This window comes from Tiliqua scincoides, chromosome 1, assembly GCF_035046505.1.
Source record: "Tiliqua scincoides isolate rTilSci1 chromosome 1, rTilSci1.hap2, whole genome shotgun sequence".
In the NCBI taxonomy this organism is placed as follows: Eukaryota; Metazoa; Chordata; class Lepidosauria; order Squamata; family Scincidae; genus Tiliqua; species Tiliqua scincoides.
Window position 1 is genome coordinate 225714019 of NC_089821.1, and position 25995 is coordinate 225740013.

Below are 25995 nucleotides of genomic sequence, written 5' to 3' on the forward strand. Positions count from 1 at the left end.
TGCATGAATGGGGACCCGCCTGAAATGGGCTCAGGACCCATCTAGTGGATCTGCAGTTGCTCCTTAGCTATACAGTACAACACTTTTTCTCAGACTGGGTGGAAACCATCTAGTGCGTTTGGGGAGACGTTCCAGGCCTGTACTTTGAACACGTGTATGCTTCTAACGGTGACGGTCAGTGGCTTCCTCCCAAGTAAGGGCGGATTGGATCGCTTTGCATTGCAGCCTTTGGGATGTTTGGGGAATTTTTTTAAAAACAGCTCGGCAGCTGCTTGGGAGGGTGAGGAGGTTCTTTATTTTTAAACTTGTAGTTTGTGGTCAGTGCACTTTGATTTTGCCATGTGGGGCTGTTAAAAGTTCCACGGCAAGGGAGTTCGAATCCCTTGCAGCCCCTCCAGCTCTAAGAGCAGCGCATGCTCCTGCTTGTTTGCTGTTTGGCGTCCGGTTGCCGTGGAAACGCTCCAAACCTTCCAACCCCGCCCCTTTCTTCCCTCCCCTTGGATGCGGGAAGGGGGGAGAAAAAACCATAACGCAGGCACGCCCCCCAACTCTCGCGATGCTGGGTGCGATCTCGCCGCCGTGGGCCCGAGTGAACGTGTGGCTTCCTGCTCAATGGTGGCGGGAGGACAAGCGGGGTGGCGCGGCATTGGGGTAAGCGCGGCGGCAGTTGGGGGTGTGAGTGAGTGGGGGGGAAGGTTTGGCAGGTGTGTGTGTGTGACGGGGGGCTTGGCAGGTGTGAGAGTGAGAGTGAGAGAGGGGGGTTTGGCAGGTGTGAGAGTGAGTATGAGTGAGGGGGGCTTGGCAGGTGTGAGAGTGAGAGTGTGAGTGAGTGAGAGAGGGGGGCTTGGCAGGTGTGAATTTGAGTGTGAGAGGGGGGGCTTGGCAGGCGTGAGTGTGGAGCTTCCAGAGTACGGGGAAGCCCTGAGCAGGCGACCCAGCTCTCCCCCCCCCCCCAGGAGCGGGCTCCCTCGCAGCAGCGCTTGTGTGCCTGTCCCTGCAGCCTTTGCTGCCAGGTCCTTTCCTCCCCAGGGCTTCTCCCCAGCTAGTGGCTCAGAGAAAGTCCCACAGGTGTGAGGGTCTAGACTCCAGAGCTGGTCTCCTTTCCTGTCCTGGTGAGCTCATTGACCTCTTTCCAAGCCTCAAAGACAAGTGGATGAAGCTTCTGCCTCTCACCTTGCTGAGCTTCTGTTCTGCTCTTAAGCCATTGCTGCCCAACGTTGCACATACGCAACAAATGCCTACACTGGGCAGAAATGGTGTGAACACAGTGGCTCCAGAATCTTTTTTTTGGGGGGGGGGGATACGTGGACAGATATATGACTGCGGACTCAATTGTCTGTCCTTTCCACTCCATGACCCCAAAACTAGATTACATTCCCCCCCCCATGCACTGTGTTGTTGTCAGTAAACAGGGTGCATTGCTGGCTTAAGCCATTACTGCCCAGTGCTGCATATGCGCAACAGGGATCAAATGTGTACACCTGTGGTCTAGGCAAATATGGAGTTAAAGCCATTTCTGCCCAGCCCACAGGTGTACACATTGGCGTATACACATTTCCTCTTGTGTATATGCAATGTTGCGCAAAAATAGCATAAGTTACTGCACTGCAGCCTCCAGAATCACTTCTGAACCTTCTAACTGTGTAGTAGCCTGTGTCTATGCGGTATAGGGGCATCTGTGCTCATGGCTTAATGTTACTTTTAAGTATCCAGGGTCCTGATATCTTTGAGATGCACATAGAAATGCCCCCACAGAAATGTTCACAGGCGAAACTTTTATCTTGAGAAATGTAACATGGTGTTTGTCTCTATTTACCAAGACTCCTTCATACTTTAGAACAGTGGTCTTAAACCGTTTTTGTGTCACAACCCCAAAAAATAGTAAGACTGGGGACCCACCATCAATCCTGCCCCCCCAGGACCCTATCCACCCCACCCCTGTTGCTACCCACTTCTCACCCCTATAATGCTGTGTTCATAGCAACCAAATATTTTTATTAGAGAGCAGAAAATGTTACCATGAAGCCTGGCACTGGTGAAAGCTATTTAAGCACAGTTGCTAAGATCCTGAGCAGGACTGGGACACAATCCCCTGGTACTTGAAGGGGTACACCAGATGCCTCCCCTTTAACTAGCGGTGGTATAGTCCAGTGCTCTTTAACCTTTTTCATTCCTGTAAGTTTCCAGGGCTTGGAAACCCTGACCCCCAGGTTGAAGAACACTGCTTTAGAATATAAATGTAATCCTTTCATTTGCATTTGAAGTAACCAAATTACTTTACAGTCCTATATGTACTGTAAATTCTGTACTGTGTAGTAATTTGCTGATCTTCAAAATACACTCTTATTGCGTGGAGAAGTACATCCATATGTTGCAGTGAAAGACCATCAAAGCAATTTGTAAATGAAAGGTACTTTGTAACTTTCTGGGAAAACATTTTCACTCAGTATTTTGAAATGCTGAAAGATGGCTTACCAGAACATGGCAGTTTAATGTTTACAAAGCCTGTAAATTAGGTAAGGCTCACCAAGTACTTTGACATAAATCTGAACAACACATGATGAGGATCTCCTGTATCATGTGTAGCTTGGTTCTTAGTACTATTTAGATTGACTTATGTGATTGGAGTATAGTATTGCATAATTTTCACATTGGTGCACTTTACTAATACTGGATGCCAGTAACAGCAATGACTTTAAAAAGCACAACTTTGTTTCCTTAAATCAGTGGTTCTCTCCCGGACCCACTTTTTAGAATGAGAATCTGTCAGAACCCACTGGAAGTGATGTTATGACCGGAATTGTCATCATCAAGCAGGAACATTTTTAACAATCCTAGGCTGCAATCCTACCCACACTTAGCCAGTAATAAGTCCCATTTACCATCATTGTTAAAAGAATATACATAGTAGTTTGTTAAAAGTACAGATCTGTAACTTTTCCCCAAATGCAGTCGCATACCAGGGTAGTATCAAGTCTATTAAAAATAAAATATTGAAATGAATGGGGACCCGCCTGAAATTGGCTCCTGACCCACCTAGTGTGTGGGTGGGTAGTATTTTTCAAACTCAGTTTGAGAAATACTACCTTAAATGATATTGACTCTCCTGTTTTTTCAACCATAGTTGTTGGAAATGAAATAAATATTCTTGCATTAACACTATAATTATATGTGACAGAACAAGTTTGCTCTGTATCCAACAGATGCCATGGCAGCTTACTGGAAGAGAATGTTTGTGATAGCACTTGCTTTTCAAGGACTTCTAATAGCAAACGCTTACAATGAGGAAGAGGATATACCTGAAGAATGGATTCTTCTTCATGTGGTTCAGGGTCAGATAGCTGCTGGAAACTACACCTACTTGAGGCTAAATCATGAAGGGAAGATTGTGCTTCAAATGCAGAGTTTGAAAGGTGATGCAGATTTATATGTATCTGATGTGACCCTTCACCCCAGTTTTGATGATTATGAATTACAGTCTGTAACTTGTGGCCAAGATGTGGTTCGTGTGCCAGCACACTTCCACCGACCTGTGGGAATAGGGATTTATGGCCACCCATATCACTTGGAAAGTGAATTTGAAATGAAAGTATACTACGATCAAACAGTTGTAGAATATCCATTTAGTACTGGCTCTTACAATCCAGAAAATATGGAAATGAGCCAAAAGCAGTTTCATTCAACAGAAGATGAGTCTCAGGATGAAGAATCTGTCTTCTGGACTATATTGATTGGGATACTGAAGTTAATACTTGAAATCCTTTTTTAGATACACCTGGTCTCCCACTGTGGACTGAATTCATTTATGACTGAATGAACATTTTCTGTGAGCATTAGTACTAACTGACATTTTCTATGCTGGGGAGGGGGAAATAAAGCCATAATTTTGTATTGTAAATTTCCCCTAGAGCTGCACAGTATTTGTATAGTTTTCCCTTAACCTATCAGGGTCAGATATAAATGAATTACACTTTACTGTAACTTTGAATAAAATTATTTTCTATATCAGAATTTTAAAAACTGTAAAAGACAATCTACACACTCAGTATTTATCGCATTTCAAATAGGGGCTATATCTGAACCATGGCTTTTGTAATGCTAGTAATCTGCTTGCACAATTGGGGGGGTGAATGATTTTCATTTGCATCTCCTCAGTGCACTCTGTCTCATTGCAGTTTGGTTACCCTATTTAGTTTTCTTTCTTGACTATATACAATTTTAAAAGGCTACCAGCCTTTGGAAGGTGAAAGCAATTTCGAGTGCTTTGACATGTTACAATGTTCAGAAAAGGAGTACAAGTTGCACTACCTGTCTTCATGCATCTAGACTTTTAGTATAGGGCTACCACTTCTATTGCTGCACAGAAAAATTGTGAGTTTCTATCTTAACTGCAGTAAAGTACAAGTCTCTCATTTGTTGGTCTTAGAACTGAATATACCAGAAAACTCAAAAGGCAGCTCAAGAATAAGGTAATGGACATGAAGTTGAACACATACTTAAATTTTAAAGGGGGGGGGGGGAGAGACAAACTTGTCTGAGGTAATGATTACTAGCCACAGCTTCCAGGATAGCTTTCCCTTTCTTGTAATTGAATTTGGTTACAACTGTAGTTCAGATGATAATGATTTGAGCCTCAATTACTTCTTGGGTGATATTTAAAAGTGGGTACCATTATCTAAGAAAAGCACCTTATTCTACACAAAATAAGCTTGATTTTTTTCTGTACTATTGATATAGCTTCCTATTCATTAACACATTTGAGATTGCCAACTCACTATGCTATAGAGACTCCCAGCATTGCACAAAGAAAGTCCTCTTCTAAATCCTTTGGAGTTACTGAACTAATAAAAAGTATCAAACAGCAACAACAGTCATGCAGCAGCAGCAGTGTAAATTGTTTTCCTTAGGATGGGATGTAGAACACAATATGCAATAAAACAGATCTGCGTACCTTTTTCTTGTTAATAGGATTATGTACATGTTAATGAAATGATGTACAGCACTAGATCAATGTGACAAATGATACATTTTTCAAAAATCTAGACAGAACCTGCCCTTTGTATGGGATTGTCAGCAAGAAAAACTTCAGGAACAAAACGTTCAATAACCTTCCCCTTCATACTAAAATTAAAAATTTTATTTGGTGAAAAAATGTTTTGAGTGGTATTTTTCCTTATACAGAGTGGTAGGTTAAATAGCACCAAACTTATCCTTGTTTTTTATGTGTGGTTTACAATAGAATGTAACTATTCCATTTAGCCTTCTTTGCTGTTCTTTGCTCTTCTTCCTCTGCCTCTTGGTACTGGAGGTTGTCTTTCACAACAGTCACAAATCCAGCGACCTACAAAACCAGAATTGTCTATTAAAAGCAGACCAACTATCTCCTGCAAATTAAAAGGTTGGTATAAATACTTGTGGGGGATGAGTAGGCAGGGCAGAAATGTAAACAGTAAATCAAGGTTACAATTCTACACTTTCCTGGACTGGCTTCCAACCTAACCTGTTTATTAGACTGTAATTTTTCAATTTCATACAGCTTAAAATAGTAGGAAGGGTGAAGTTTTTCTCTTTCTCATCGTATAACGTTAAGAAATCACCCACATTTTGCAGTTCTTCAAATAGAGTCTTACTGCCATAAAAATTATACAATAAGCATGAGGTTGCACCTTTTAATTGTTTACTTAGGGAGCAGAATGGCACTGTATCTCTGATCTCAAAAGAACTCAGTATCTGTACTCCAGTACTAAATAGATTCTTTTCAGATTCAGCACACTGCCACTCATTCCCCTAAGCAAATTTGAAAGGGCAATAGCACACTGTGTGAACGCTTAAAAACACTGCACGTTCATGTTTCCTATTATGGAAGCTTATTAAGAGAGCATTCAGTGTACTGTACTATGTGGAATGAGCAAAATAGTGAATGAGTTGTGTGATTTACTGCATTGTTTAACAGAGGAAATTGCTGGATATTTCTTGCCTTCATTAGGCTCACAGTGGCCAACTAACATTTATAGTTTACTAAAATGACTGACAAATACACTAGGGGAGGAGGAAAAAGAGGGAAGAGGAGGATAGTTTAACCAATAGCTACACTGCATAATCCACTCACAATAATTCAGAGCAGGAGTCAGTTTTTCTGCAGTTAAGGATTAACTGAAAAATCACCAACTCTGTCTCATATCCTTGATTTGCATACACAGATTTTAAAAAGCAATAATCTTCGCTGCAAACCCTGAAGACAGTTCTTGAGCTGCTCTTTAATTTGCTTGCCTACATCAGTGATTTTTATGATCAACCTACTTGTAGTTAAATACATGATTAATTGCAAAGACCTTTAATGAACAAGAGATGGAATGAAGTGCCTAAGAAATAGTTGTACCTAAGCACCATATTGATCAATGACATTTTATAAAACATTCGAATGGGTGTTTTTTTCAAATTGAAGAAATCTTTTTTTAGAAATAGTTTCTTAGATCATCTTTAGAGAAAGACCTGTCTCTGAACAAGAAGATTAACATATTACCTGAGGGGATAGCACCAATCCCCACACAAAATGTATGATAGCCACGGTCACACACATCACAGAACATCATTTCTTCCTCATGGTGAGGTTGCCCACATATAATGCACGTTTTACACTCCATACATTGCCACGGGTAGGTCTTAATTATGGCAACAAGTTCTGCAGACATATCCAGACAGGAAGGGTGGCCTAGATCAAAACCAGCACCATTACTAGAACAGTGAAGTGAAATATATAACAAGTAGCTTATTTTACAGAACATTGTTCATTTCAGCGTATCAGCCATGTTGTGTTTTTTTAAATGAAAAAAGTTAATTCAGATTTTTTTCTTCAAATGAGTCATCACTTTACATATTTAGACATACAATTAAAGCATGTTCTGTTACTTACCACTGTTTTCACACTGGGAGCAGTGTATAAGTGCTTCAGACTTCCCTTTCTTGTTGGACTCCTTACCCTTCAGACAAATTCCACATATAGCATTTGGAATGGCCTTTGGCTGGAAGGGTAGAAGAGGGCTATAAATTCATTCCAGAAGAATTGATATAGGTTCTTTAAAAAAAAAAATGTATCTCCTTATTTCAACTTTTATAAATTAATGAACCTTCTGTGTGGTGTGGATCAAAGGGGATTATTAAAATGGACAAGCATTGATTATACTAGAGATTGGGATAGAAATGAATGGAAAGTTTAAAGCATATGCAAAGTGAACCCTATTGCATGTTTAGAAAACATACCCTAGGCCACAAAAACATTTCTAAGCTCAAAATTTCCTTTAAAAGTCAAAAGCAAAGGAATCATACAATTGACAATTTCTAATCAGCTATAGTCTGTCTAAATCCTACAGAACAAAAATAATAGGAGTTGGAAGGAACCTACAATATCATAGAGTCCAACCCCTGCCAGTACAGGTAGTCTATAATGCCTGAGCATGTATGTGAAAATAAGTAGCACAAAGGCTGCAATCCTAACCTCACTTTCCTGGGAGTAAGTCCCATTGAACACAATAGGATTTACTTCTGAATAGACCTGCTTAGGACTGTGCCCAAAGACTTTTAAAATGTACACGCAACAGTTAATGTCAAAACCCAAACTTCCTGTTTAGTTTAAGAATTTTACTGTGCATTCACAATAACACATTAAGGAATGTAAAAGGCTTTTTTGCCCTTTACAACAAGAAAATTATTAAACGCTCTAAACCTGAGGGAACCTTTGAGCAGTACTACCACATGTTGCATTCTGCCCATAGTGTTGAAGAGCCCAATGGATGTTCCTCTTAAAATCAGTGAGATTATCCACAATTTAAGGCACAGCAGGATATAGAGGGGCTGATTAGCCTTCTAACTCAGTATTTTCAATCCATGAAAGATGGGAGGTCTTGAAGTCAACTCTGCTAAGTTACAGGCAGTAATGTTTTCCAGCATTGCCACCTGAGTCTGACAACAGCCTGTTCACTTTGTCTCTTATAAATTAATATAAGTTATTGAGTTGTATGGTACAAACTAAGCAAGCTGTAAACAAAGGCTTAGTTATGTAGGTGGAAAATAAAACTTATGCTACAACTGTTGGTGATCCCAGTGTCTGAGGCAGAAGACTAGTTTTACACTTAAATACAATCAACTACATCCCACAGACTGCAGTCTGTTTAGTTTGCCAACTGCAACCTAAGCCTGACTCTTTGTCTGCCCAGCACCACCCTGTGTTCTGTTCTTTGGTCACACTAGTAGGACACGGAAATATAACTTTGGAACTGTCTCTTATAATTCCCAGCTATATGCACTACAGAAGTTGGTATAAAATATCTGGACTACCTTAAAGTGATTTTCAATTGAATGGTACAGGATTACGTGCATCCAAGTATATGGAACTTCATTTGGACATGTCAGTAAGCATCACTTTACAGTACTCTATATCAATTTTAAATCACAAAATTCAAGTGCTTTTAAGTATTTGCATATATTGCATGTTGCATAAACTGTATTAAGAACATAAAATGTAGCTATCACCTGCCTATTCTGCTTTGCAACTATGATCACTACATGTAGAATATGTGGGGGTAAAAAAAGCACTTTATTGTTTGAATTAGTATATAGCAGTGGTTCTCACACATTTAGCACCGGGACCCACTTTTTAGAATGAGAATCTGTCAGAACCCACTGGAAGTGAGGTCATGACCGGAAGTGACATCATCAAGCAGGAACATTTTTAACAATCCTAGGCTGCAATCCAGAGCTTACCCAGGAATAAGTCCCAGTTACTATCATTGTTAAAATAATATACATAGTAGCTTGTTAAAAATACAGGTCTGTAACATTTTCCCAAATGCAGTCACATAGTATAGTAGCATCAAGTCTATTAAAAATAAAATATTGAAATGAATGGGGACCCACCTGAAATTGGCTCATGACCCATCTAGTGGGTCCCGACCCACAGTTTGAGAAACACTGGTATATAGTATTAAACCAACAAAAAGCACCTTCAGAAGAAAACCATTTTAAATTATCTTTGAAATTACTTACATTTTTCTTGGTGCTTAAATACATTTTCACAAAGAACCTTGATGTGTTACAGAAAACAATTCACAGCTGACTTTTATTATAATCTTTTAACTGTGATAGTGTATCTATGCTGACCAGATCCATTTTCCCTCCATGTCTACATTTTTAGAAAGCTGTGTCTTAATGGCATTTAATTCCAAGTAAACATGCTGTGCAAATCTGTCCATATTTTAAACTATTTATATATATAAATATATATATTTAAACTATATTTTGCATGATAATGCTGCATTTAAAAGAAGCATATCTTCCATAAATAAATTCCACAAAGTTAGCATCTGTTAACTAGAATTAGACATCTTTTCAGTGGTCCCCCAATTCCCTTTTATTCAACGGGGCAGAGCAACTGTTCTTATTCACCCCAACTTAGAGTCTTTTCCAATGATCATTTGTTTCTTGTGTCTTTTTTAAGATTGTGAATTTTCTTTGACATGAAACATTCTTAAAATGTTATTTCCTATGTAAACTTTTTTCATTAAAAAGTGGTATATAAATATTATAATAAATATTACCAATATAATCTGTACACACATTTGCATATTGTAGTTGTACTGGACAAATACCAATACTGTTTTGTATATGGCCCAGAGACAGTTTGCAAGGCAACATCTGCTGGCTTCAAAAGATACTGGTATCTGAACTTCGGAACTCCCTGCCTTGTTATGTTTGCAGCATAGGAGCCTATAACTGTGAACTTGCTGGCTGCTGTTATGGGTCAGTAAAACTTCTAGCGGTTTTCTTCAAAAACCTTATCAAAATAAACACCATAAGCACATCCCAAGAGTGAGAAGAGAAGTATGATCAGGCAGAACTTTGCAAAGTCAACAAGGAAAGGAGGGACAGCATTTAAAAAAGCACACGATAGAAAGATCCCTTCGCTCTGGCCCTCCAAACACTTGGGCAGTGGGTTGTTAATGGCTACCAAATACACATCCCTGTCAAGTACCGCAGATACCCGCCTATAAGTCGACCCCACAGATAAGTCGAGGGCAGGCTTTCAGCCAACAATCATGGAATTTTGTATGGCCCTCGGATAAGTCGGGGGTTAAACTTAGGGGGGGTGTCTGACTATAGTTTTGTCTGATTTTACCTGAGGCCAGATCCTGAAAAATAACCCACCACTAATTGTTACTTAAGAACTGTAGTCTCTAATTTATTAAAAAACATAGTAAAAGATCATACATTTTTATTCTTTTAAAATTCTGGTCTTCATCACCTTTTTGTAAGCACTATCAGAGTAAGTGCACTGTAAACAGCATACCAGTGAAACAGTGGTTCCCAACCTGGTATTCATGTACTCCCAGGGACACTCAACAGGACCTTTACGGGTACTTGAAAAAGAATGGAATAATGGTAGAAAAAGGCAGGTCATGCTCCAGAATGCCTTGCAAGACAGGAATGCCTTGCAAGGACCAGCAAGGCAAGAAGGGAGGTAGCTAGTTGACTGTGAAAGCCCCACCAATAGCTCGTTTTTGGTCATCAATTCATGTATGAACCAATGATTGAAATCCAGCACAAAGCTGAAACATAATATGGAAAGTGATCAATCACCCAGAATTTCTCAGCACACTTCTGGTGCAAAACAGTGCAAAGGCAATCTTCTGTTCTTCAAACAGACAAAAAGAGAAAATATGTGATGAATACATGAAGTCTGGGCTTTCATATGGAGGAGATAAGGGCTTGTATTATTAATTACAAACATTTTGCTAATAGGAAGGGTACAATTTATGGAAATGGGCTGCCAAGGGATATGCAAGTGAAAAGGGTTGGGAACCACTGCAGGAGAACCATGAATCAAATGCACCTTTAAGGTGTCTGGGTGTTAAGCCATAAGTTCTACGTACAACATACAACCCATAACACATAACTGGGAGTGTGCAATTCAGTTCACAGCAGAGAGATGCAGCTGCATATATTTGCAACCCTTTTTACTCAGAAGTAGACCCACTGCTTTCCATGGGTGTTATTCTTAAGCAAGGGTGCACTGAATTGTAGCCTGCTTCAAATGGAAAGGAGGATTCCCACCCTGGTGTTTCAAAAAACAAACCTGCTTTGCAAGCACTTGCAAAGCAGTACCAGGCTGCAGCAGAAGGAAGGAGAATAAAGGTTAACAAATTGCTTCTAAGGAGCTGCCTGCTGCTTGAGAAACTTGTTGCCTGTCTGCCCTTGAGAAATGAAACTTTTCAAAGTTGAAAGGCTTTCCCCTCTGATTGACCCGGATATAAGGCAAAGTGATAACTGGAGCTTGATTACTTGGCAAAAATTTCACAGCTATAGGCGAGTATCTACCTATATTTTAGTTATGCCAAAGGAAGCAGTAGAGATTTGAACTGTTCCAATCACTGCTAAGTAATCAAATGCATTTGTCTGTAAAGTCACACGCACCAAATGGGGGGAAAAAAACAAAATTATTTTGAACTCAAATTGATCTTAGGAAAAATGAATGTGAAAAAAAAATCAAACCATTAAAACTGATTCTTTAAAAAAGCTCCATCTAAATATACTGTTAGCCAGATATTGTTCAGTAATTATGAATAACTAACATTTTAAGGAATGTTTCATATGCACTGGCCTGATTTTAGAAGTTTTGAAATTTTAAAATCAATTTATACACCTCAAAAGAACTAGGACTTCGGGGTTCTTTATCTGGCCTCCAGAGTTTTGTTTAAACAAATACCCACAAGGCATTTATATACAGCTCCCTTTTCAAAAGATGACAGAGGCATTCATGAATAATTTTTTGCTTATTTATTTTTTTATAAAAAGCATAGTCCACCTGTTTTTATACATAAATATAATCAAATGATAAAAGAAGTCTACATTCACAAATGTCTCTACAAAATAATAAATACCATGGAAGTGAAAACATACATATAAAGTTTTACTATTAGCTATTCTACTCCTACATGTATACCTTTTTATACCCTGCTCTTGCCAACAAAAGGATTAGGCCTCATTTCTGCAGTGTTCACCCTCTTCCTACTGCTACATGTCTGTGAGGAAGGTTTTCATTGCATGTTAAGCTATAATCACTATGAAACAAAACAGCAAGTGCACTTTTCTAATTCTCTTACCATATCTATCACTGCTGTAGTACACAAGAGCAAACTCTCTTAATCACCCAAAGTAAAAGCTACTTTTCAGCTGTTATATCTGTGCTGTGTGATATGTGCAGTTAATACTCTGATACACAGTTTACATGGTAAAAATGGTATAGGTGCATTTATTAATCATGCTTCCTTCCTTCTATCTCCCCATATCTAGGAGTGAAATAGTCACAGCATAATAAGCTTCCAAAAACATGGAAGGAAATGAAATACAAAGGAGAGCCAATTCACATTTCAGAGCAATTCAACTGATACTAGGAAAAAAGAAATAGCTTTGCAGGAAAACTGAAGAATACAAGCTGGCATGCTGCTGGCCAAGTAACTGTGGACTCAGCAAAGCTAGGTAAGGAAAAAACATTTTCCATCCTGCTGCTTACAAAATTTGTTTTAAGACTAAGGCTATAATCCTGTATGTAGGCTAATACACCCCACTGAATATAATGGACTTCAAACTGTCTATTTGCAGAATTGTAGCTAAACTATTAATGAAAAACGACATAAGCACACTGGATTCACCGAGATCACTATGCCAGAAAATGAGCCCTGCCTCTTTTTATAACAAATGCATACAAACCAGAGAATTCTGGGATGGAGGAGAAAAAAAGAATGGTGCCAGGATTTCACCTCAGTCTCCTGCATGCTCAGTTTACATGAGTGCAGATTTCCCTTACTCTCAAAAAAGGATAGTACCACATGTGCGAATATAACTATCAGTCCGCCATCAATTAGAGCAACAAAGAATGACTACTAAAGAACAGTACATGGGGAACTATTCACCTCAAAGATAAATGTTTCAAAAGCATAAGCAAAATGCATGTATATGTATTTTTTTAATGTTGTGTAAAAACAGATTATCTGTATTCTACGAGTTATTAATAGTACACTCTGATATCCTAACTGCTCTTGTACTTGAATTTTAAGTTTTAAAATTATTAGTATTAATAGACATATTCTGCTAAATAGTATGATGATATACTGGCATTCTCTAGTGAATCCTGCATAATAAAACCATTAAAATATTAAGAGTTCCTGGGGACAACAGTAAAGTCCCCTTATAGACTTAAAAGTGCCTCAAAATTTAGGAACATTATCAAAAAGACAGACCACAATCTTCAGTGAAGATGCTCTTGTCTTACCAATTCCATGTAATAAACTGTACTACATGTTTAAAACTACTCTGCATATACCAACCTATATAGTCAAGGTAGGAAGTTGTGTTGAAGGGATGTGTGCCATAGATTTTTTTAAGTTGACAATGTTACATTCTCAGAGTAATCTGTGATATCTCTTCTTGGGGGCCAAAGCAAGACATTCTTGGGGGCAAGACACCAGAAATGAAATGCCATTGAAAAGAATGGCAGCTGCACAACAGCATAGGAATATTAATGTCTTGGGGGCACGCAGAAAACTCCTCAGTAAATCGTTTCCAGTTACTAAAATAGAGATGGTTTCGAACTACTGGTCAACAGTTACTTGGATCCACTTTCAAATCCAAGCACTAAAAACAAGGTACAGGTCCTACAGTTATCAGTCAAGAGCCTTACCCATTTTGATGCTGTGCTCTCACAACAACTGACTAGCCAAACATTTCTTATAGGTTGCACTCTTTGTTCATATAATCCCTAAAGTTCAAAAAATTGTACAAAGCCTTCTCAGGCTCCATCTTTGGGTCTCCAATAAAGTAAACATTTTGCAGTGAAAATGTCTAAAAACAGACATATTCTGCTGAAGTTTAAATCTCTGTACCGGTATCATTAAAAACCATTCCTAAAAGAAGGTGTGGCTGAAGACTATGTTGCTTTTTAGTATAGTCCAAAAGCATGCATTTTATGCAGTTAAACAGTATTCCTGGAAGCTTTTTCCAACAAAGGCAGAACAACTCAAACAGGAAAGTAGATTATTTTGAAACATTAAGGAAAAAAAACACATTCAGGATATAAACTACTATATGTAGTTTGGTAGTGGTCTGCAGAACGATTTTTGCATATGCTACATTACTTCTCAGAATAGACCTTCTTTAATCACCTTTAAGTTACTTTTCTTAACTTTCTTCCTATAACCTTTCCAATGCATGTGCCTTTTCTTGTTTTGACTGCAGAACAAAATAGCTTTCACTTATTTCAATGGAAGCAAAATGGGTTATTGCTTACTTCTTATTTCCCTTACCCTTCAAAATGATAGATCAATTCAATGAAAATATGAACGAAATGGAAATGTATAGTAACACTTATTAAATACTATATAGCAATCACTGTCTGAAATGCAACATCTTTTTAAACTTTGGACAAGCTTAAGGTGGAGAGATTCTGGGCATGTCCAGATAATATTTTTCTTCCCCTCCCACATCCCCTCTATGTGTACTGGTATCAGGAGAAGTCTCAGGATCACACACTTCCTCTCTGTCCCCCATTATCTACTTACAACATTAACAGATGAATCAAGAGATCGCATGTTTGGGATCTCCCCCAACCCTGCACTACAGAACTATGTGCCAAACTGCAAAACCAAGAAACTATATGAGTACTATACTGTTAAGTCAGGGAGAGCCTATATTTCAATAAAGTTGGAGATCTTCTGGTTCAGGCATTCTTCACATAACCAAGAGGAGTGGTGGAGAGGAAGCACATGAGTTCAAGACTGGCTTCTGACTAACTACATGTGGGTAAAGATGAAAAAGTATTTTCTGACCACATTCCCAATAATTAGACTAAATATTATTCCCTAAAAACAATATTGTATTGCTGCTCAAATCAAAGCTAGCTTCCCAATGTACTTCATATGAAATAAAGTTTGTTAAACATTACCAAATCATATTCTAAACAGTTACCTCTTTCCAGGTGAAAAACATGTTATAAGAAAATATATATATATATATGTATCTCTGTGTTTTACAGTGCTGGCCAACTGCCACACTAGTGAGCAAGCTATTTTAAACTAATTTCCACTTTGTACTCGATATGTAACCAGCTACTTTCTGAAGGCAGTGAAAGAATAAAACTCTACTCCCCCACCCCATCAGAAAAATCATTCTTATAATGGGGTTGCATGCTAAAATTGCTTAGGAACCAACTGAGGTACAGAAAATAGAAGCCACTCCACAGCCAGGGTCACAAACAGTAAGGCCCCCCAAGTAAAATAAAGCAACAGGAAGTAAAGAAGCAAACAGGAATGCACAACAGGAGAGCAGCTAGTCAAGTATAGTAAGCAGAAGTTCCATATTTTTGAAAAACAAAGGTAAACATTTCAGGGAGAGAGGCTGGTCAGTAAAGAAGCTGAGTCAGGGGCTTTTTTCTTCTACCTTGTACCCAGGAACTGACTTGGATACAGATCGTTTGGAACCCTCTTTTCTTGGAGTAGAATTTTTCTCTCTTGTTTTTTGTCTTCCCTGCAAAGGTTCCTCCTGGTTTTCGGGGGGGCATTCACCTTCAGATACATTGCCAGACGAATTATCCTATAACAAAAATATCATAATTTTGTTTGCTTTCTTGGGGTTGGCAACAAAAGAGCTCCTTCCGCACTTCCAAGCCAACTAGCATCAGAAGGAAGGTCATACTTTCTATTTGACTTTCCAGAAAAGGGACAAGGCATTTTTTTTTTAACCACTAAGGTAACATTTTTTTAACCACTAAGGTAACTGAATTCTACAACCTGATGCTCTACTGATGGGACCACATTTAAAGGGTCATGGCAATGGTACAAAGTCATAACAGCCTACTGACTACCAACTAGCAGAGAAGCAGTCACAAGCTAGTGCGCAGATAAAGATTTCTAGTCACCAGGCTATTAATGGGTCAACAGTTTCTTAATCTGGTGTTTTTACTCCTCTGGAAGTACGCTACAACAAAAGCAACAGTAACATAAATAATCATATAATTAGAAACATCTCAAGGGCTTCACTCAGAAAATTTTGTACCATCAGAACGATGTCATTTTCTGTTTGGGTTTTTTTTTTTAATTATTAAAAAAAGAGTTGATTGCATGAAATAACTGCAGTTCAGCAGCTGAAAGAGCTGTGTTCAGTATGGGACACATTCATATCCCCCACTCAGTCATACAACTCACTGGCTTACTACCAGTAAGTTGTATGAAGACCAGCAGAGAGCACACACACTGTTGAATTACAGCCTGATCCTTTGGATTTGACAGCCTTTCTATTACTCAATGCGAAAAGACATTTGTTTTTACTAAAATTACTAAAGGATACTTTTAGCTCACCGAGTTGCCTTTGATTTTCCGTTTTTCATCCCCTCGCTCTTCTGCATCATCTGAATCACCATCGCTGTCCAGCGCAGGTAGCTCTGGATCTAAGGGGGGCTCATAAAGAGCTGTATTTAGCGGCAAATACCGAAGTTCATCTGGAGAGTATCTAAAGTGAAGCAGTAGAACTTTGTGAGTTGATTTACTTAAAACAGGAAATTAGGGCTCAAAAAACTACATTGGATTCCACAACTGGTTTTGAATGTCATGAAAAATGCTGACAAGCAGGTTTGCAAAAACCTTGCACTTTCCTTTCTTTACTGTTATTCCCAAAAGGAAACTCATGGGGAAGACTTGCAAGCTTCAAAGTACGCATAGATTTCACATCTCCTTCACCAATCACTTTTTTCAAATTTGATTATTTTGCTATGCTGCATCCCTCAGGGGATTTTTTGCAACTGGATGTCTCCTTGGGAAAGGGGACATCTGTCCCCTTGCCCTGGAGTAAGCCCCAGCACCTGCAATGGGTCAACTCAGATCTGTGTCAGCAAAATGAGAATCTGTCAGGACTCACCAGAAGTGATGTCATGACCAGAAGTGACATCATCAAGACATTTTCAAAGGAAAATTTTTAGGAATCCTAGATTGCAATCCTACTCACACTTACCCCAGAGTAAGTCCCATTTACTATAATTGTTAAAAGAATATACAAAGTAGTTTGTTCAAAGTATAGGTCTGTAACATTTCTCCAAATGCAGTCACGTACCACGGCAGCATCAAGTCTGATATATTAAAATGAATGGGGGACCCACCTGAAATTGGCTTGCGACCCACCTAGTGGGTCCCAACCCAGTTTGAGAAACACTGTTCTAGAAGATACGACTGTCCACCACTGGAATATAAGGATCTTTAGTCTGAATCAGCGTGGCATTTTTAAGCAATGTTCATACATTAAATTCTGTATAGACTATGAGAACCTGGAGGCATTGCCAAACCAGGGCATTTGCCAAGCAAGTGTTTCACAAGCACATCATTTCCTTAAATGTTGTTTTCAAGTCATGTTCTCATAGCAATTTCAAGAAACTACACTTCTAAATAACCAGACCAGTGATATCTCAATATTTTACTGTACCTTTTGTAGTATTCCTGAAACTGGCCTGGTATGAGAGACACTGGATAAGGACTAACCTTCGTCCTTTCTGTAGGTAAGATTTTATATTTTCCTTGAGGCACCTGGATAACCTGCATTAGTAACCAAAAAAACCACAGAGTTCATTTTCCACAACAATTTAATGAACATATTTATTTTTCCACAAGATTATTAAGTATTTAGTATTCAGACTCACTCCGAGTACAACACCACATGCAACTAGTGCTGTAAACATAAACAAATCTGACTTCCATGGTACTCCTTGGCCCTCCCCAGAGTGCATCACATACTGTAAAACTCTATACATGTACTGGGGCACTGGGATTGTGTGCACCCTCACCCATGCAAGTAGGAGTTGAGGAGTCATACAGATGTATGCATGTGCATCCTGTACCACATGGTACAGTACACATAGTGGGCAGGACTAACAACCAAGCAAGATTCCACCAGGTATATAACATTTGTGAGAGATGGTGCGAAAAAGGTTACAGTGAGAAAGAATTGTGGAAATCAGATCTATACTCCTAGTCATGGGATATTATACATGAGGCTTGAAAGAAAGCAGAAGAAAGTGTTGTCCCAATTGCACACAATATGGCCATGGTTCCCTTTGCGTTCCTAAGTAAGATTAGTGTTTCCTTAGCTTATAAATCTGAGCTGCTTACAAACGAAAATGAAAAGAATGTAAGCAGAGTTAAAATGTATTCATACTCCAAAATATAAATGTGGGAGAAATATCAGCATTAAACTATCATATTCTTGCAAGCGTAGGGGTATTTTAAAAACAAAGGTTTACAGTAGTTGTAGTAGGAGAATAATAATACAGGAATAAGAAAAGCTAACTGTGAGTCTCAAAGCACCAGGGCAATTCAGGAATCCAGTGAATGAGCTCACAGGAATGTGGGTCTGAAAGAGTTTAGAGTTTGATCAGGACCAATCAGGTTTAAGTTCAATTAGGCTGATCCAGTTGTTTTTTTTTCTCCTCTGCAAGACCTGTGTTCAATCCATAACCAATCCATAACCATGAATCAATTGGAAAACCTTGGGCAACCGATTCCTACCTGCAGCTCCTTGGAAACATTAAGCTCAGCTTTGAAACAAGTTATTTTCCAGGAAAAATACAAAAGCAATCTGGCATCTTTACTATTAACAAGAAGCTACCTATGGTCATTTGAGGAAGAAAGTTAAACCATCCTACATGTGTCTGTAAATCAAAGTAGGCTCTTCTTTCTTCCATTCGTTCACGGTTCAAGTTGCTGTTGAACTCAGCGGCTTTCTTTGCAGCTTTCTTAATGTATTCTGGAACTTTACTTGCTTCAACCTTTTGGGTGTTCTGCTGCTGCATTTGCTGAAATAAAGTTTTTTCTTCAATTCACAAACTTCAGAAGCTTCCCAAAAGACAACCAACATCTTCTCCAAGTTTTTCAATCATTTCATCAGATACTATTTGAGTACTTACAGAATACTCTTTATAGTGATCAGTTATTCGCTGGCGTTCTTTTTCTTGAAGTATGACAGAATACTCAGCATGTTTGGCAGGATATTCCTTAATCATCAGATCAATTACTTCATCACTGCGTAAGGCTGTTAGACCTTAGAGTGCATAAATACATTACTCATGTGACTTGATAGAAACCATATTGTTAAGAGATTAAATTAAGGTCAATTTAACCTTTGGATGTTCTAAATATATTAAATTTTAAATACATTAAATTACTTTACAATTTTAAAATGAAAGGACCATTTTTCTTACCCAAAGTACACTGTGTTTCCGTAATGACATTTAATTCTCTGAGGTAGAGTTTTTCTTTGTGGGATAAATCTCGTCTTTCTAAATCTCAAGAAAAAGAAGGGGAAGGAAGTGGTAAAAAAGTGTAAAGTGTTTTTCCAACCTCTCCAAAATATATTCTAAAATAGATGCAGTTTGATTAAGATGAGAATTTCATGAAAAACTTCAATGAAAAAGCTACAGACTTCATGTAAACATTTAAAACTATTTTAAAGAGTCTGTAATCCTGCTCCTAATTACAATCATTTATTTCTGAGTGTGTTAGCCAACTTTAAAATCCTAGGATAAAATATATAGTATTAACTAACAAACAGTAGTTTAATACAAAAGCACACAATTCTGCCAAAGCTATTTAACCATTCTTGTTCACAGCTGTGTTGAGAGAAATTTTTCTTGTTCCCTTATTAATACATGGGGAGTGTGCCTAGATTAAGGCCACTGGTGATCTGAGAAAACTAAACTACTGCTGAGAACAAACATAAAAGGAAACATTCGATTCATTTTTACCGAAGGTTTTAAGGAATAAACTCTGGTCTATTCTAAACATTTCAAGTCAGACATATAAGGCAGAAAAATGACCTTTTAAAATTTCAGTGCTTTCAAAAATAGCAGCACAATGAGGGAAGAAAAAGCCTGAACAGGAAGTTACCAGGGTTCCTTCCTGGAGCTTCGGTTTCCTCAAAGGCTGGCAATTATGTATGACATCATTACTGAGCGTCTGAAGATGGTGCCATGCAGCACAGAAAGGATTCTCATAGTAGCATGGACCCCTTAAGCGCTGGAAGCTATCTTATCTGAATTAGATCACTTATCCATCTAGGTCAGCAGTGTAAACACAGACTAGCAGTGACTCTTCCGGGCATCAGAAGGAATTTTTCTCTGCTCTGTTACAGAGACTTCTGCATAGAGAGGATGGACATTTTATCACTGAGCTACAGTTCTTTGTGGATATTTAGGCTTTAGGAACGTTACAACCTCAAGCAAAAATATTCTATAGGCACCCTAATACTCACATATGAACTTGCATTCATTTGTCACAGACACAAAGACCATGAATACACACACAAGCATCCTCTTAACAGAAGGAGATTGCACCTCAGCTTCGAGCCACCTGTAAGTGCAAACCTATGCATGTTTGCTCAGAAGTATCATTTTGCTCACTGATAACTTAGTCTCTTGTAACTGTGTTTAGGAATGTAGCCTTAGGGGCTATACTTAGAGGCCAAAACTCTTATCATTCATGGGGTCCTGTGAACAGGCTTGCTTGTTCCACTGTGCGTATAAATATACAAGGTTGCTAATTTGTACACATTCCAATTTGCAAAGTTTCACACAAGTTTTTATAACATAAATACCTGGATATTTTCGCTTGAAGGAGGTCACACCTAAGTATTCACTGACTTGCTCTTGAAGCATATAATATTCTCCTGTTTCATCAGGTGGCCATTTGTACTCTATCAGGTTTTCAGCTGGAAAGTAGCTAAAGCTAAACACAGAAAGACCATTTTTGAAACTATCAACATTTGGAAGAGCAAACAGAACTTCCACACTCCAGCACTGCAAGACGGTGAATGGGAACACTGTCTTTGATTAGGAGATAAACTTCATATGCTGGGTTTTGACTCTTAAGTGTTCAAATGTCTAAATTTCAAGCCAATCTAGTCAGGCTATGTTTTTATCAAATGTCAGCTTTCTAGCTAGAGAGAAATTGTTTAATTTTACTCATTTATTTATTCTAAAATATTTCAATCCCACCATTTCCTTTCCCATTGGGGCAATCATTTAGGGGTACATTTTCAGTCCCCCATTTTGAGGGAAAGAAATATAAGTGGCCTCTTTACAAATGTTTCCACTGAACCTTTTTGACTACCTGAGCAATGTCAGCTCCAAGTACTCAAGGACCCCCAAGCACAAGCCCTGTGCTGGACTCGCTTTATATGTGCAGATGCTTGCCAGCAATGCCCCTCACCCTAGAATTATACCACCTCATAACACCATTGCAACAGTAGTTCAAAAAAAGAACTTCATCTGCCCACGGCAGTTGTCACTTTACTCCCTCCCATCACATGGTAGGATACAAGCACACTTAACAGGCAGCAACCACAGTGGATCTGAGCAGGTGGAGTGCACCTTCAACATTTGCTGCCCAGAAACTAGACAGGAGACCAAGAAGAGTTCTCCTTCATACCACAATTGGTACACGAGCTTGGGCACTCAGTCAGTGCTGGACCAGGCTGACCTCTGATGCTGATCCTGTACCTAGGTACTAACTTTGAGAGCTTTGGCTCATATTCTATGTCCTCATGTGTAAGCAAGAGAATCGGGGTGGCCCAAGTGTGTTTAATTAATTAATTAAATACACACATACAAACAATGGAAATATGTTGGAAAATAACACATTCTATACCAAACTGGATAAAAACACTTTTGAAAACATAACCTTACCTAAGATCTTGACTGGAAGTTTCACAGCTTCGTGAGCTGTCCCCTGAGCCCATTCGTCGTCTTTTAGATGGTTGGCTGCCATCGTTTGAATTTTCTTCTGTATCATCCTGAGACAAGTACCAAATGTCAGATAATCAAAAACAAAATACTGGGACATACTCATCACAAAAGGGGAGTAAGAAGAGCAACATTAAGTATCTGGATATGATGCCCATTTGGGATTTTAACAGGCCAAATGCAGACATAATAATCCAACAAACTGTGGACCATTGGACCAGGAATTAATGCTGGGTCCATGCATTTTCTCTTCCCATATTTCCTTACTGAATCAATGGTCAATCAATCTAACTGGATGTGGAAGTCCTTGGGCCTTAGTATTAATAGGGGAATACAAACCTATCCACTTTCTCCCTACCATTCATATCTCCACTATATCAGTATCTTTTTCCTACACTAAAATGCCCCAAATGTTTTAGCCATTCCTCAAAGAGAAAGCACTTCAAATCCCTAATCATTTTAGTTGTCCCTTTCCAGTTCTACAGTATCCAGTTTAGGTAGAAATTGTACTGGGATGAAGGTAACCACATGGGTAAGAAGATAACAGTGCTACCTGTATAAAAGTCAGTTCCATAAGATTACCAAGAAACAGAATCTAAAATGAAGCAGTCCAAATGATGGGTCAGGCTTCATTCTCTGCTAGGATCATAGGCAGCGTGTTTAGCCACATATCACAGCAGTGCCCTACCAAATATACCCCTTATTTTCTCAAATATAAGTGAGTGGTTGTCATTCATTCCTACGGGGGGGGCAATATTGGGGGTCACTGTTGAAAAACCTACTCTCCAGCCTTTGAAGTGAGTGGCTTTGCCTCACTGAGAGGTTTTCCTTAGAATAGAATGATGGGGGAAAGGATTCTAAACTGCCATCCCACTACCTATTTCTTTCAAAATACAAGCTTTCTCTCTTCTCTCACACACCTCTTACACAGCAAGTGGTCTTTTGCTAGTAAGGTGGATATGGTGGGGAAGGGCAGGATGAGAAGACTGAGTGCTGCTAGTTTAAAACATATATGCATTCCTTTATACCTACATCAAACCCTACACCCACACTACCATCTAAAGCAGTGGTTCCCAAACTGTGGGCCTGTGGCCCACCAGTGGGTCACAACCCAATTTTGGTGAGTCATGAAACTGACAAGGTATGAGGTTACGTGCAACAAGGGTTAAACAACCTGCTACTTGTGGGAAGCACTGCTGCCCAATGACCATTCTAGCCACACAGGCTTGAGCGGCTGGTAATGTGAAATTTTTTTTAGGTGGGTCCCAATGCTAAAACATTTGGGAACAGCGGATCTAAAGGCACCTGAATCTAAGCAGTTCGGTCTAGTCAGTGCCTGAATGGAAGACTGAGGGCCCAAGCCTATCCAAATTTTCAGATGCAGCTGCAATGCATCCCCAAGATAAGGAAACAAAAGCTTCCTTGCCTGAGCAGATTTCCATGGCTGGCCTCCCACTGCTGGATGCAGCTCATGCCCCACGGGCATCAGCACTGGAAAGTCGGATAGGACCAGGGCCATGCAGTGGGTGGGGAGGCAGGTGAGGCAGAGCCTCCCCACCAGAGTCCTTCAAAAAGCACCGCCGCCATGTGAGGCACCCAAGCACCCACAAACCATGCACTCTGCAGAATCTGCAGTCCAGGATCACATTCTGCCTGTGGGCGCCTTACCCTGCGGCGGTGCTTTGCAAAGGACTCCTGTGGGGAGGCTCTGCCTCACCTGCCTCCCCACCCACCGCACATCCTTGTACAGGCCTGGACCCTGAATGGGCCACCTTGAGCACCAGGAGAAAAGGGGGGTTATAAATGAAACAGAAGTGAGTCCTGTGAGCCAAGCCGGGGCAGGGGGCAGCCACAAGGGCAGGCACAGGGAAGCCTGGTGCCCTCCAGTCCTGAGCCTGGGCTGTGCTTCTGGGTCACACCTCTGGCACACAGGCAGAGGAGCCCTCCTTGGTGGCTGCCTCCCCCCTGGGACCCGAGGGCTAGAGGAGGGCTGCGGGGAAGAGGCGGAGGCTCCACACTCCAGGGAGCTCCTGGGCACAGCCGCAAGCCGGGCGAAGACCCCGGGAGACCTGCCTGCTCGCAGCCACTCAGTCCCCCCACCTACGCTGCTTCTCCAGCCAACCAACAGGGCAGCACGAGGCCGGGAGAGGAAGAAGCAACTCAAACCCGCCCCCCCCCGTCTCCTCACCTTTAGCGACTGGGCTCCAGGCGTGGCCGGGTCGCTGTCACAGACCCGCGGGGAGAGCACGGCCGCCATCACCGCCACCGGCCACGGATGGGCGGGGCTAAGCAGAGCCCCGCCCCCTCCTCCTGAAGCTGAAGAACAGCGTCCTCTGCTGCCCCGGGGATGGCAGCGCCGAGTCTGGCTGCAGCCCGTCCTCTTCCAGGAGCCGCGGCTGTGTGAGTGCTGCAGCCGCTCTTAGCGCGGGGTGGAGGACGAGGCCTTGAGGCTGCAGTCCTAGCCACTCCTGGGAGGAAGCCCCATCGACCAGTGCCATTTCTTTGGGCGTTCTTGTAGCTCAATCTTAGATGCATGTCTACTCAGAAGGAAGCTCCACTGAGTACAATGGGGTTACTTCTAAGTAGACAAGACCTCCATAAGATTGGGCTGGAAGAGCCCCCAAAGTAATGGAAGTGTAGGTCGTAAGAAACCTGGGGGCAGAGCCCAAACTTGAGGAGGCACCAGCAGGTTGTGTTGATGATGGCTCTTTGCTGTCCTGGCTTTCCTTTATTGATCATAGGAACACCAGAAGCGGCCTTGTATCAAATCATTGGTTCATTTAGATTGGTGTTACTGTCACCAGTTTGCTACAGTGCACTGTATATCAGCATATCTCAACAGCTTTAGAACGAAATTTATTTCAAAAGCATATTGTCATGTGGAAGGAGGGGAACTACTATTCAGTAAATATAAGGCCAAAGTACCCTTGAGCATGTGGATCTAGTTGCATTGTTCTTTCAATCCTCTATTTAAAGAATATATATTAAAAACTAGAAATCACTAATAGCTCAACAAGTGTTTGAAACTTGCAACCTCCAACAGTGATAATTTATTATTATCTTTTTTAATTATTATTATTGGGTAGCATCTAGACATCTTGTGGGACAGTACTTCCTTTACTAAACAGAGCATCACACTCATGCAATGCTACTCCCATGGGAATGCTACACCCATTAAGAATGGAGCTTTCAGTGTCAGTTCACTAAAGGACTACATATTACCCACCATTTTTAACACCAACTTTGAAGATGTCAGACTTCAGATGTAGATTTATTCCATACCATTTATGAAGTTATTGAAACTATTGGGAAAGAAATCCTGGGGAAAATAAGGAGATAATGGAACATGATATTTTATACAATAAAAATAAAACAGTTGGGATATTTGAAAGGCATGAATTTGGAAGAAGACTTTGAACTGAAAATGTATTTATCAGGATATATATTGCTACATGTTGGAAATCACTAAAAGTGTCAAATGTGGTGGACTGATATGAGATCAGTTGTACAGTACTCCTAATGGCAATTAGCATTATTGACTAAGGTCCTGATTCAGATCTTCTCACACTGGCTCACTCCCGGTGCACACTGTCTTACTATGGGCCTAGTGTCAGAGTTAGCCCAGCACGACTCTGCGCTGGGCCAGCTGCACTGCAGCACTGGGCCCATGGTCCACCGCCAGACACTCCTTGCAAAGCACTAGGCGGCGGAGAGGTAAGACGGAGTTTGGGGGAGGCAGGGCAGAGGTGTTTCAGGGGGAAGGTATGGCGGGGAGAGAGGGGGCGGGACAGCTCAGCTCCACCAGATCTGGAGCCCCGTGTCGGGCCGTGCGGCTAGAGCCAGCACAGAATTGAATAGCCCCATTGTGGGGCTACTTCCCTTCCCTACGAATGTCCCCTTCCCCTGAGGAGCCACCAGCGGCTGCCCAGCACTCTTAGGATGTCGCAGCAGTCATTTTTGCACTGCGGCAGCCCCATGCACCAGGCAGCTCAGGATTGGGCTGCCCACTAACATACAATAGCAATACAATGACACTCCGAAGTGAGTATCTATCCCATGGTATCTAATGGGAAGTACTCTCAGGTATGAGTGCATACGATTACAGACTAAAGGACTTTCAGAATATACATTTGTTAAACCTTGTTCAGAAAGGCAGGATCGCAATCCTT

The 25995-nt window shown here is 40.4% G+C and overlaps 2 protein-coding genes across 3 annotated transcripts; one reads left to right on the top strand and one right to left on the bottom strand.

Annotated features, from left to right (window-relative positions):
• Nucleotides 1–564: 564 nt before the first annotated feature.
• C1H6orf120 (chromosome 1 C6orf120 homolog) lies at nucleotides 565–5182 on the top strand. Its single transcript, XM_066616558.1, has 2 exons — nucleotides 565–651; nucleotides 3204–5182. Exon 2 carries the CDS (start codon nucleotides 3209–3211, stop codon nucleotides 3767–3769), a length of 561 nt encoding a protein of 186 aa, XP_066472655.1. The 5' UTR covers nucleotides 565–651; nucleotides 3204–3208; the 3' UTR covers nucleotides 3770–5182.
• PHF10 (PHD finger protein 10) lies at nucleotides 5116–24098 on the bottom strand. Of its 2 annotated transcripts, none has more exons than XM_066616542.1 (12): nucleotides 24015–24098; nucleotides 21770–21876; nucleotides 20680–20810; nucleotides 19289–19366; nucleotides 18995–19128; nucleotides 18734–18883; nucleotides 17518–17627; nucleotides 16404–16554; nucleotides 15487–15639; nucleotides 6914–7022; nucleotides 6524–6712; nucleotides 5116–5341 (listed from the first exon to the last, which is right to left on the bottom strand). In XM_066616542.1, exons 1-12 carry the CDS (start codon nucleotides 24081–24083, stop codon nucleotides 5256–5258), a joined length of 1467 nt encoding a protein of 488 aa, XP_066472639.1. In that variant the 5' UTR covers nucleotides 24084–24098; the 3' UTR covers nucleotides 5116–5255. The 2 variants fall into 2 exon arrangements, with proteins under 2 accessions (XP_066472639.1, XP_066472631.1); XM_066616534.1 differs by having other exon boundaries at nucleotides 19289–19372.
• Nucleotides 24099–25995: the final 1897 nt, after the last annotated feature.

Coding starts and splice junctions, on each gene's coding strand:
- PHF10 (XM_066616534.1), bottom strand. CDS start 24,083: ATGGCGGCCGTGCTCTCCCCGCGGGTCTGTGACAGCGACCCGGCCACG. Junction 16,555..17,517: donor TTTCAGGAATACTACAAAAG/GTACAGTAAAAT, acceptor GCTTCACTTTAG/ATACTCTCCAGATGAACTTC. Junction 7,023..15,486: donor AGTCAGTTCCTGGGTACAAG/GTAGAAGAAAAA, acceptor CTACCCTTCCAG/CCAAAGGCCATTCCAAATGC.
- C1H6orf120 (XM_066616558.1), top strand. CDS start 3,209: ATGGCAGCTTACTGGAAGAGAATGTTTGTGATAGCACTTGCTTTTCAA.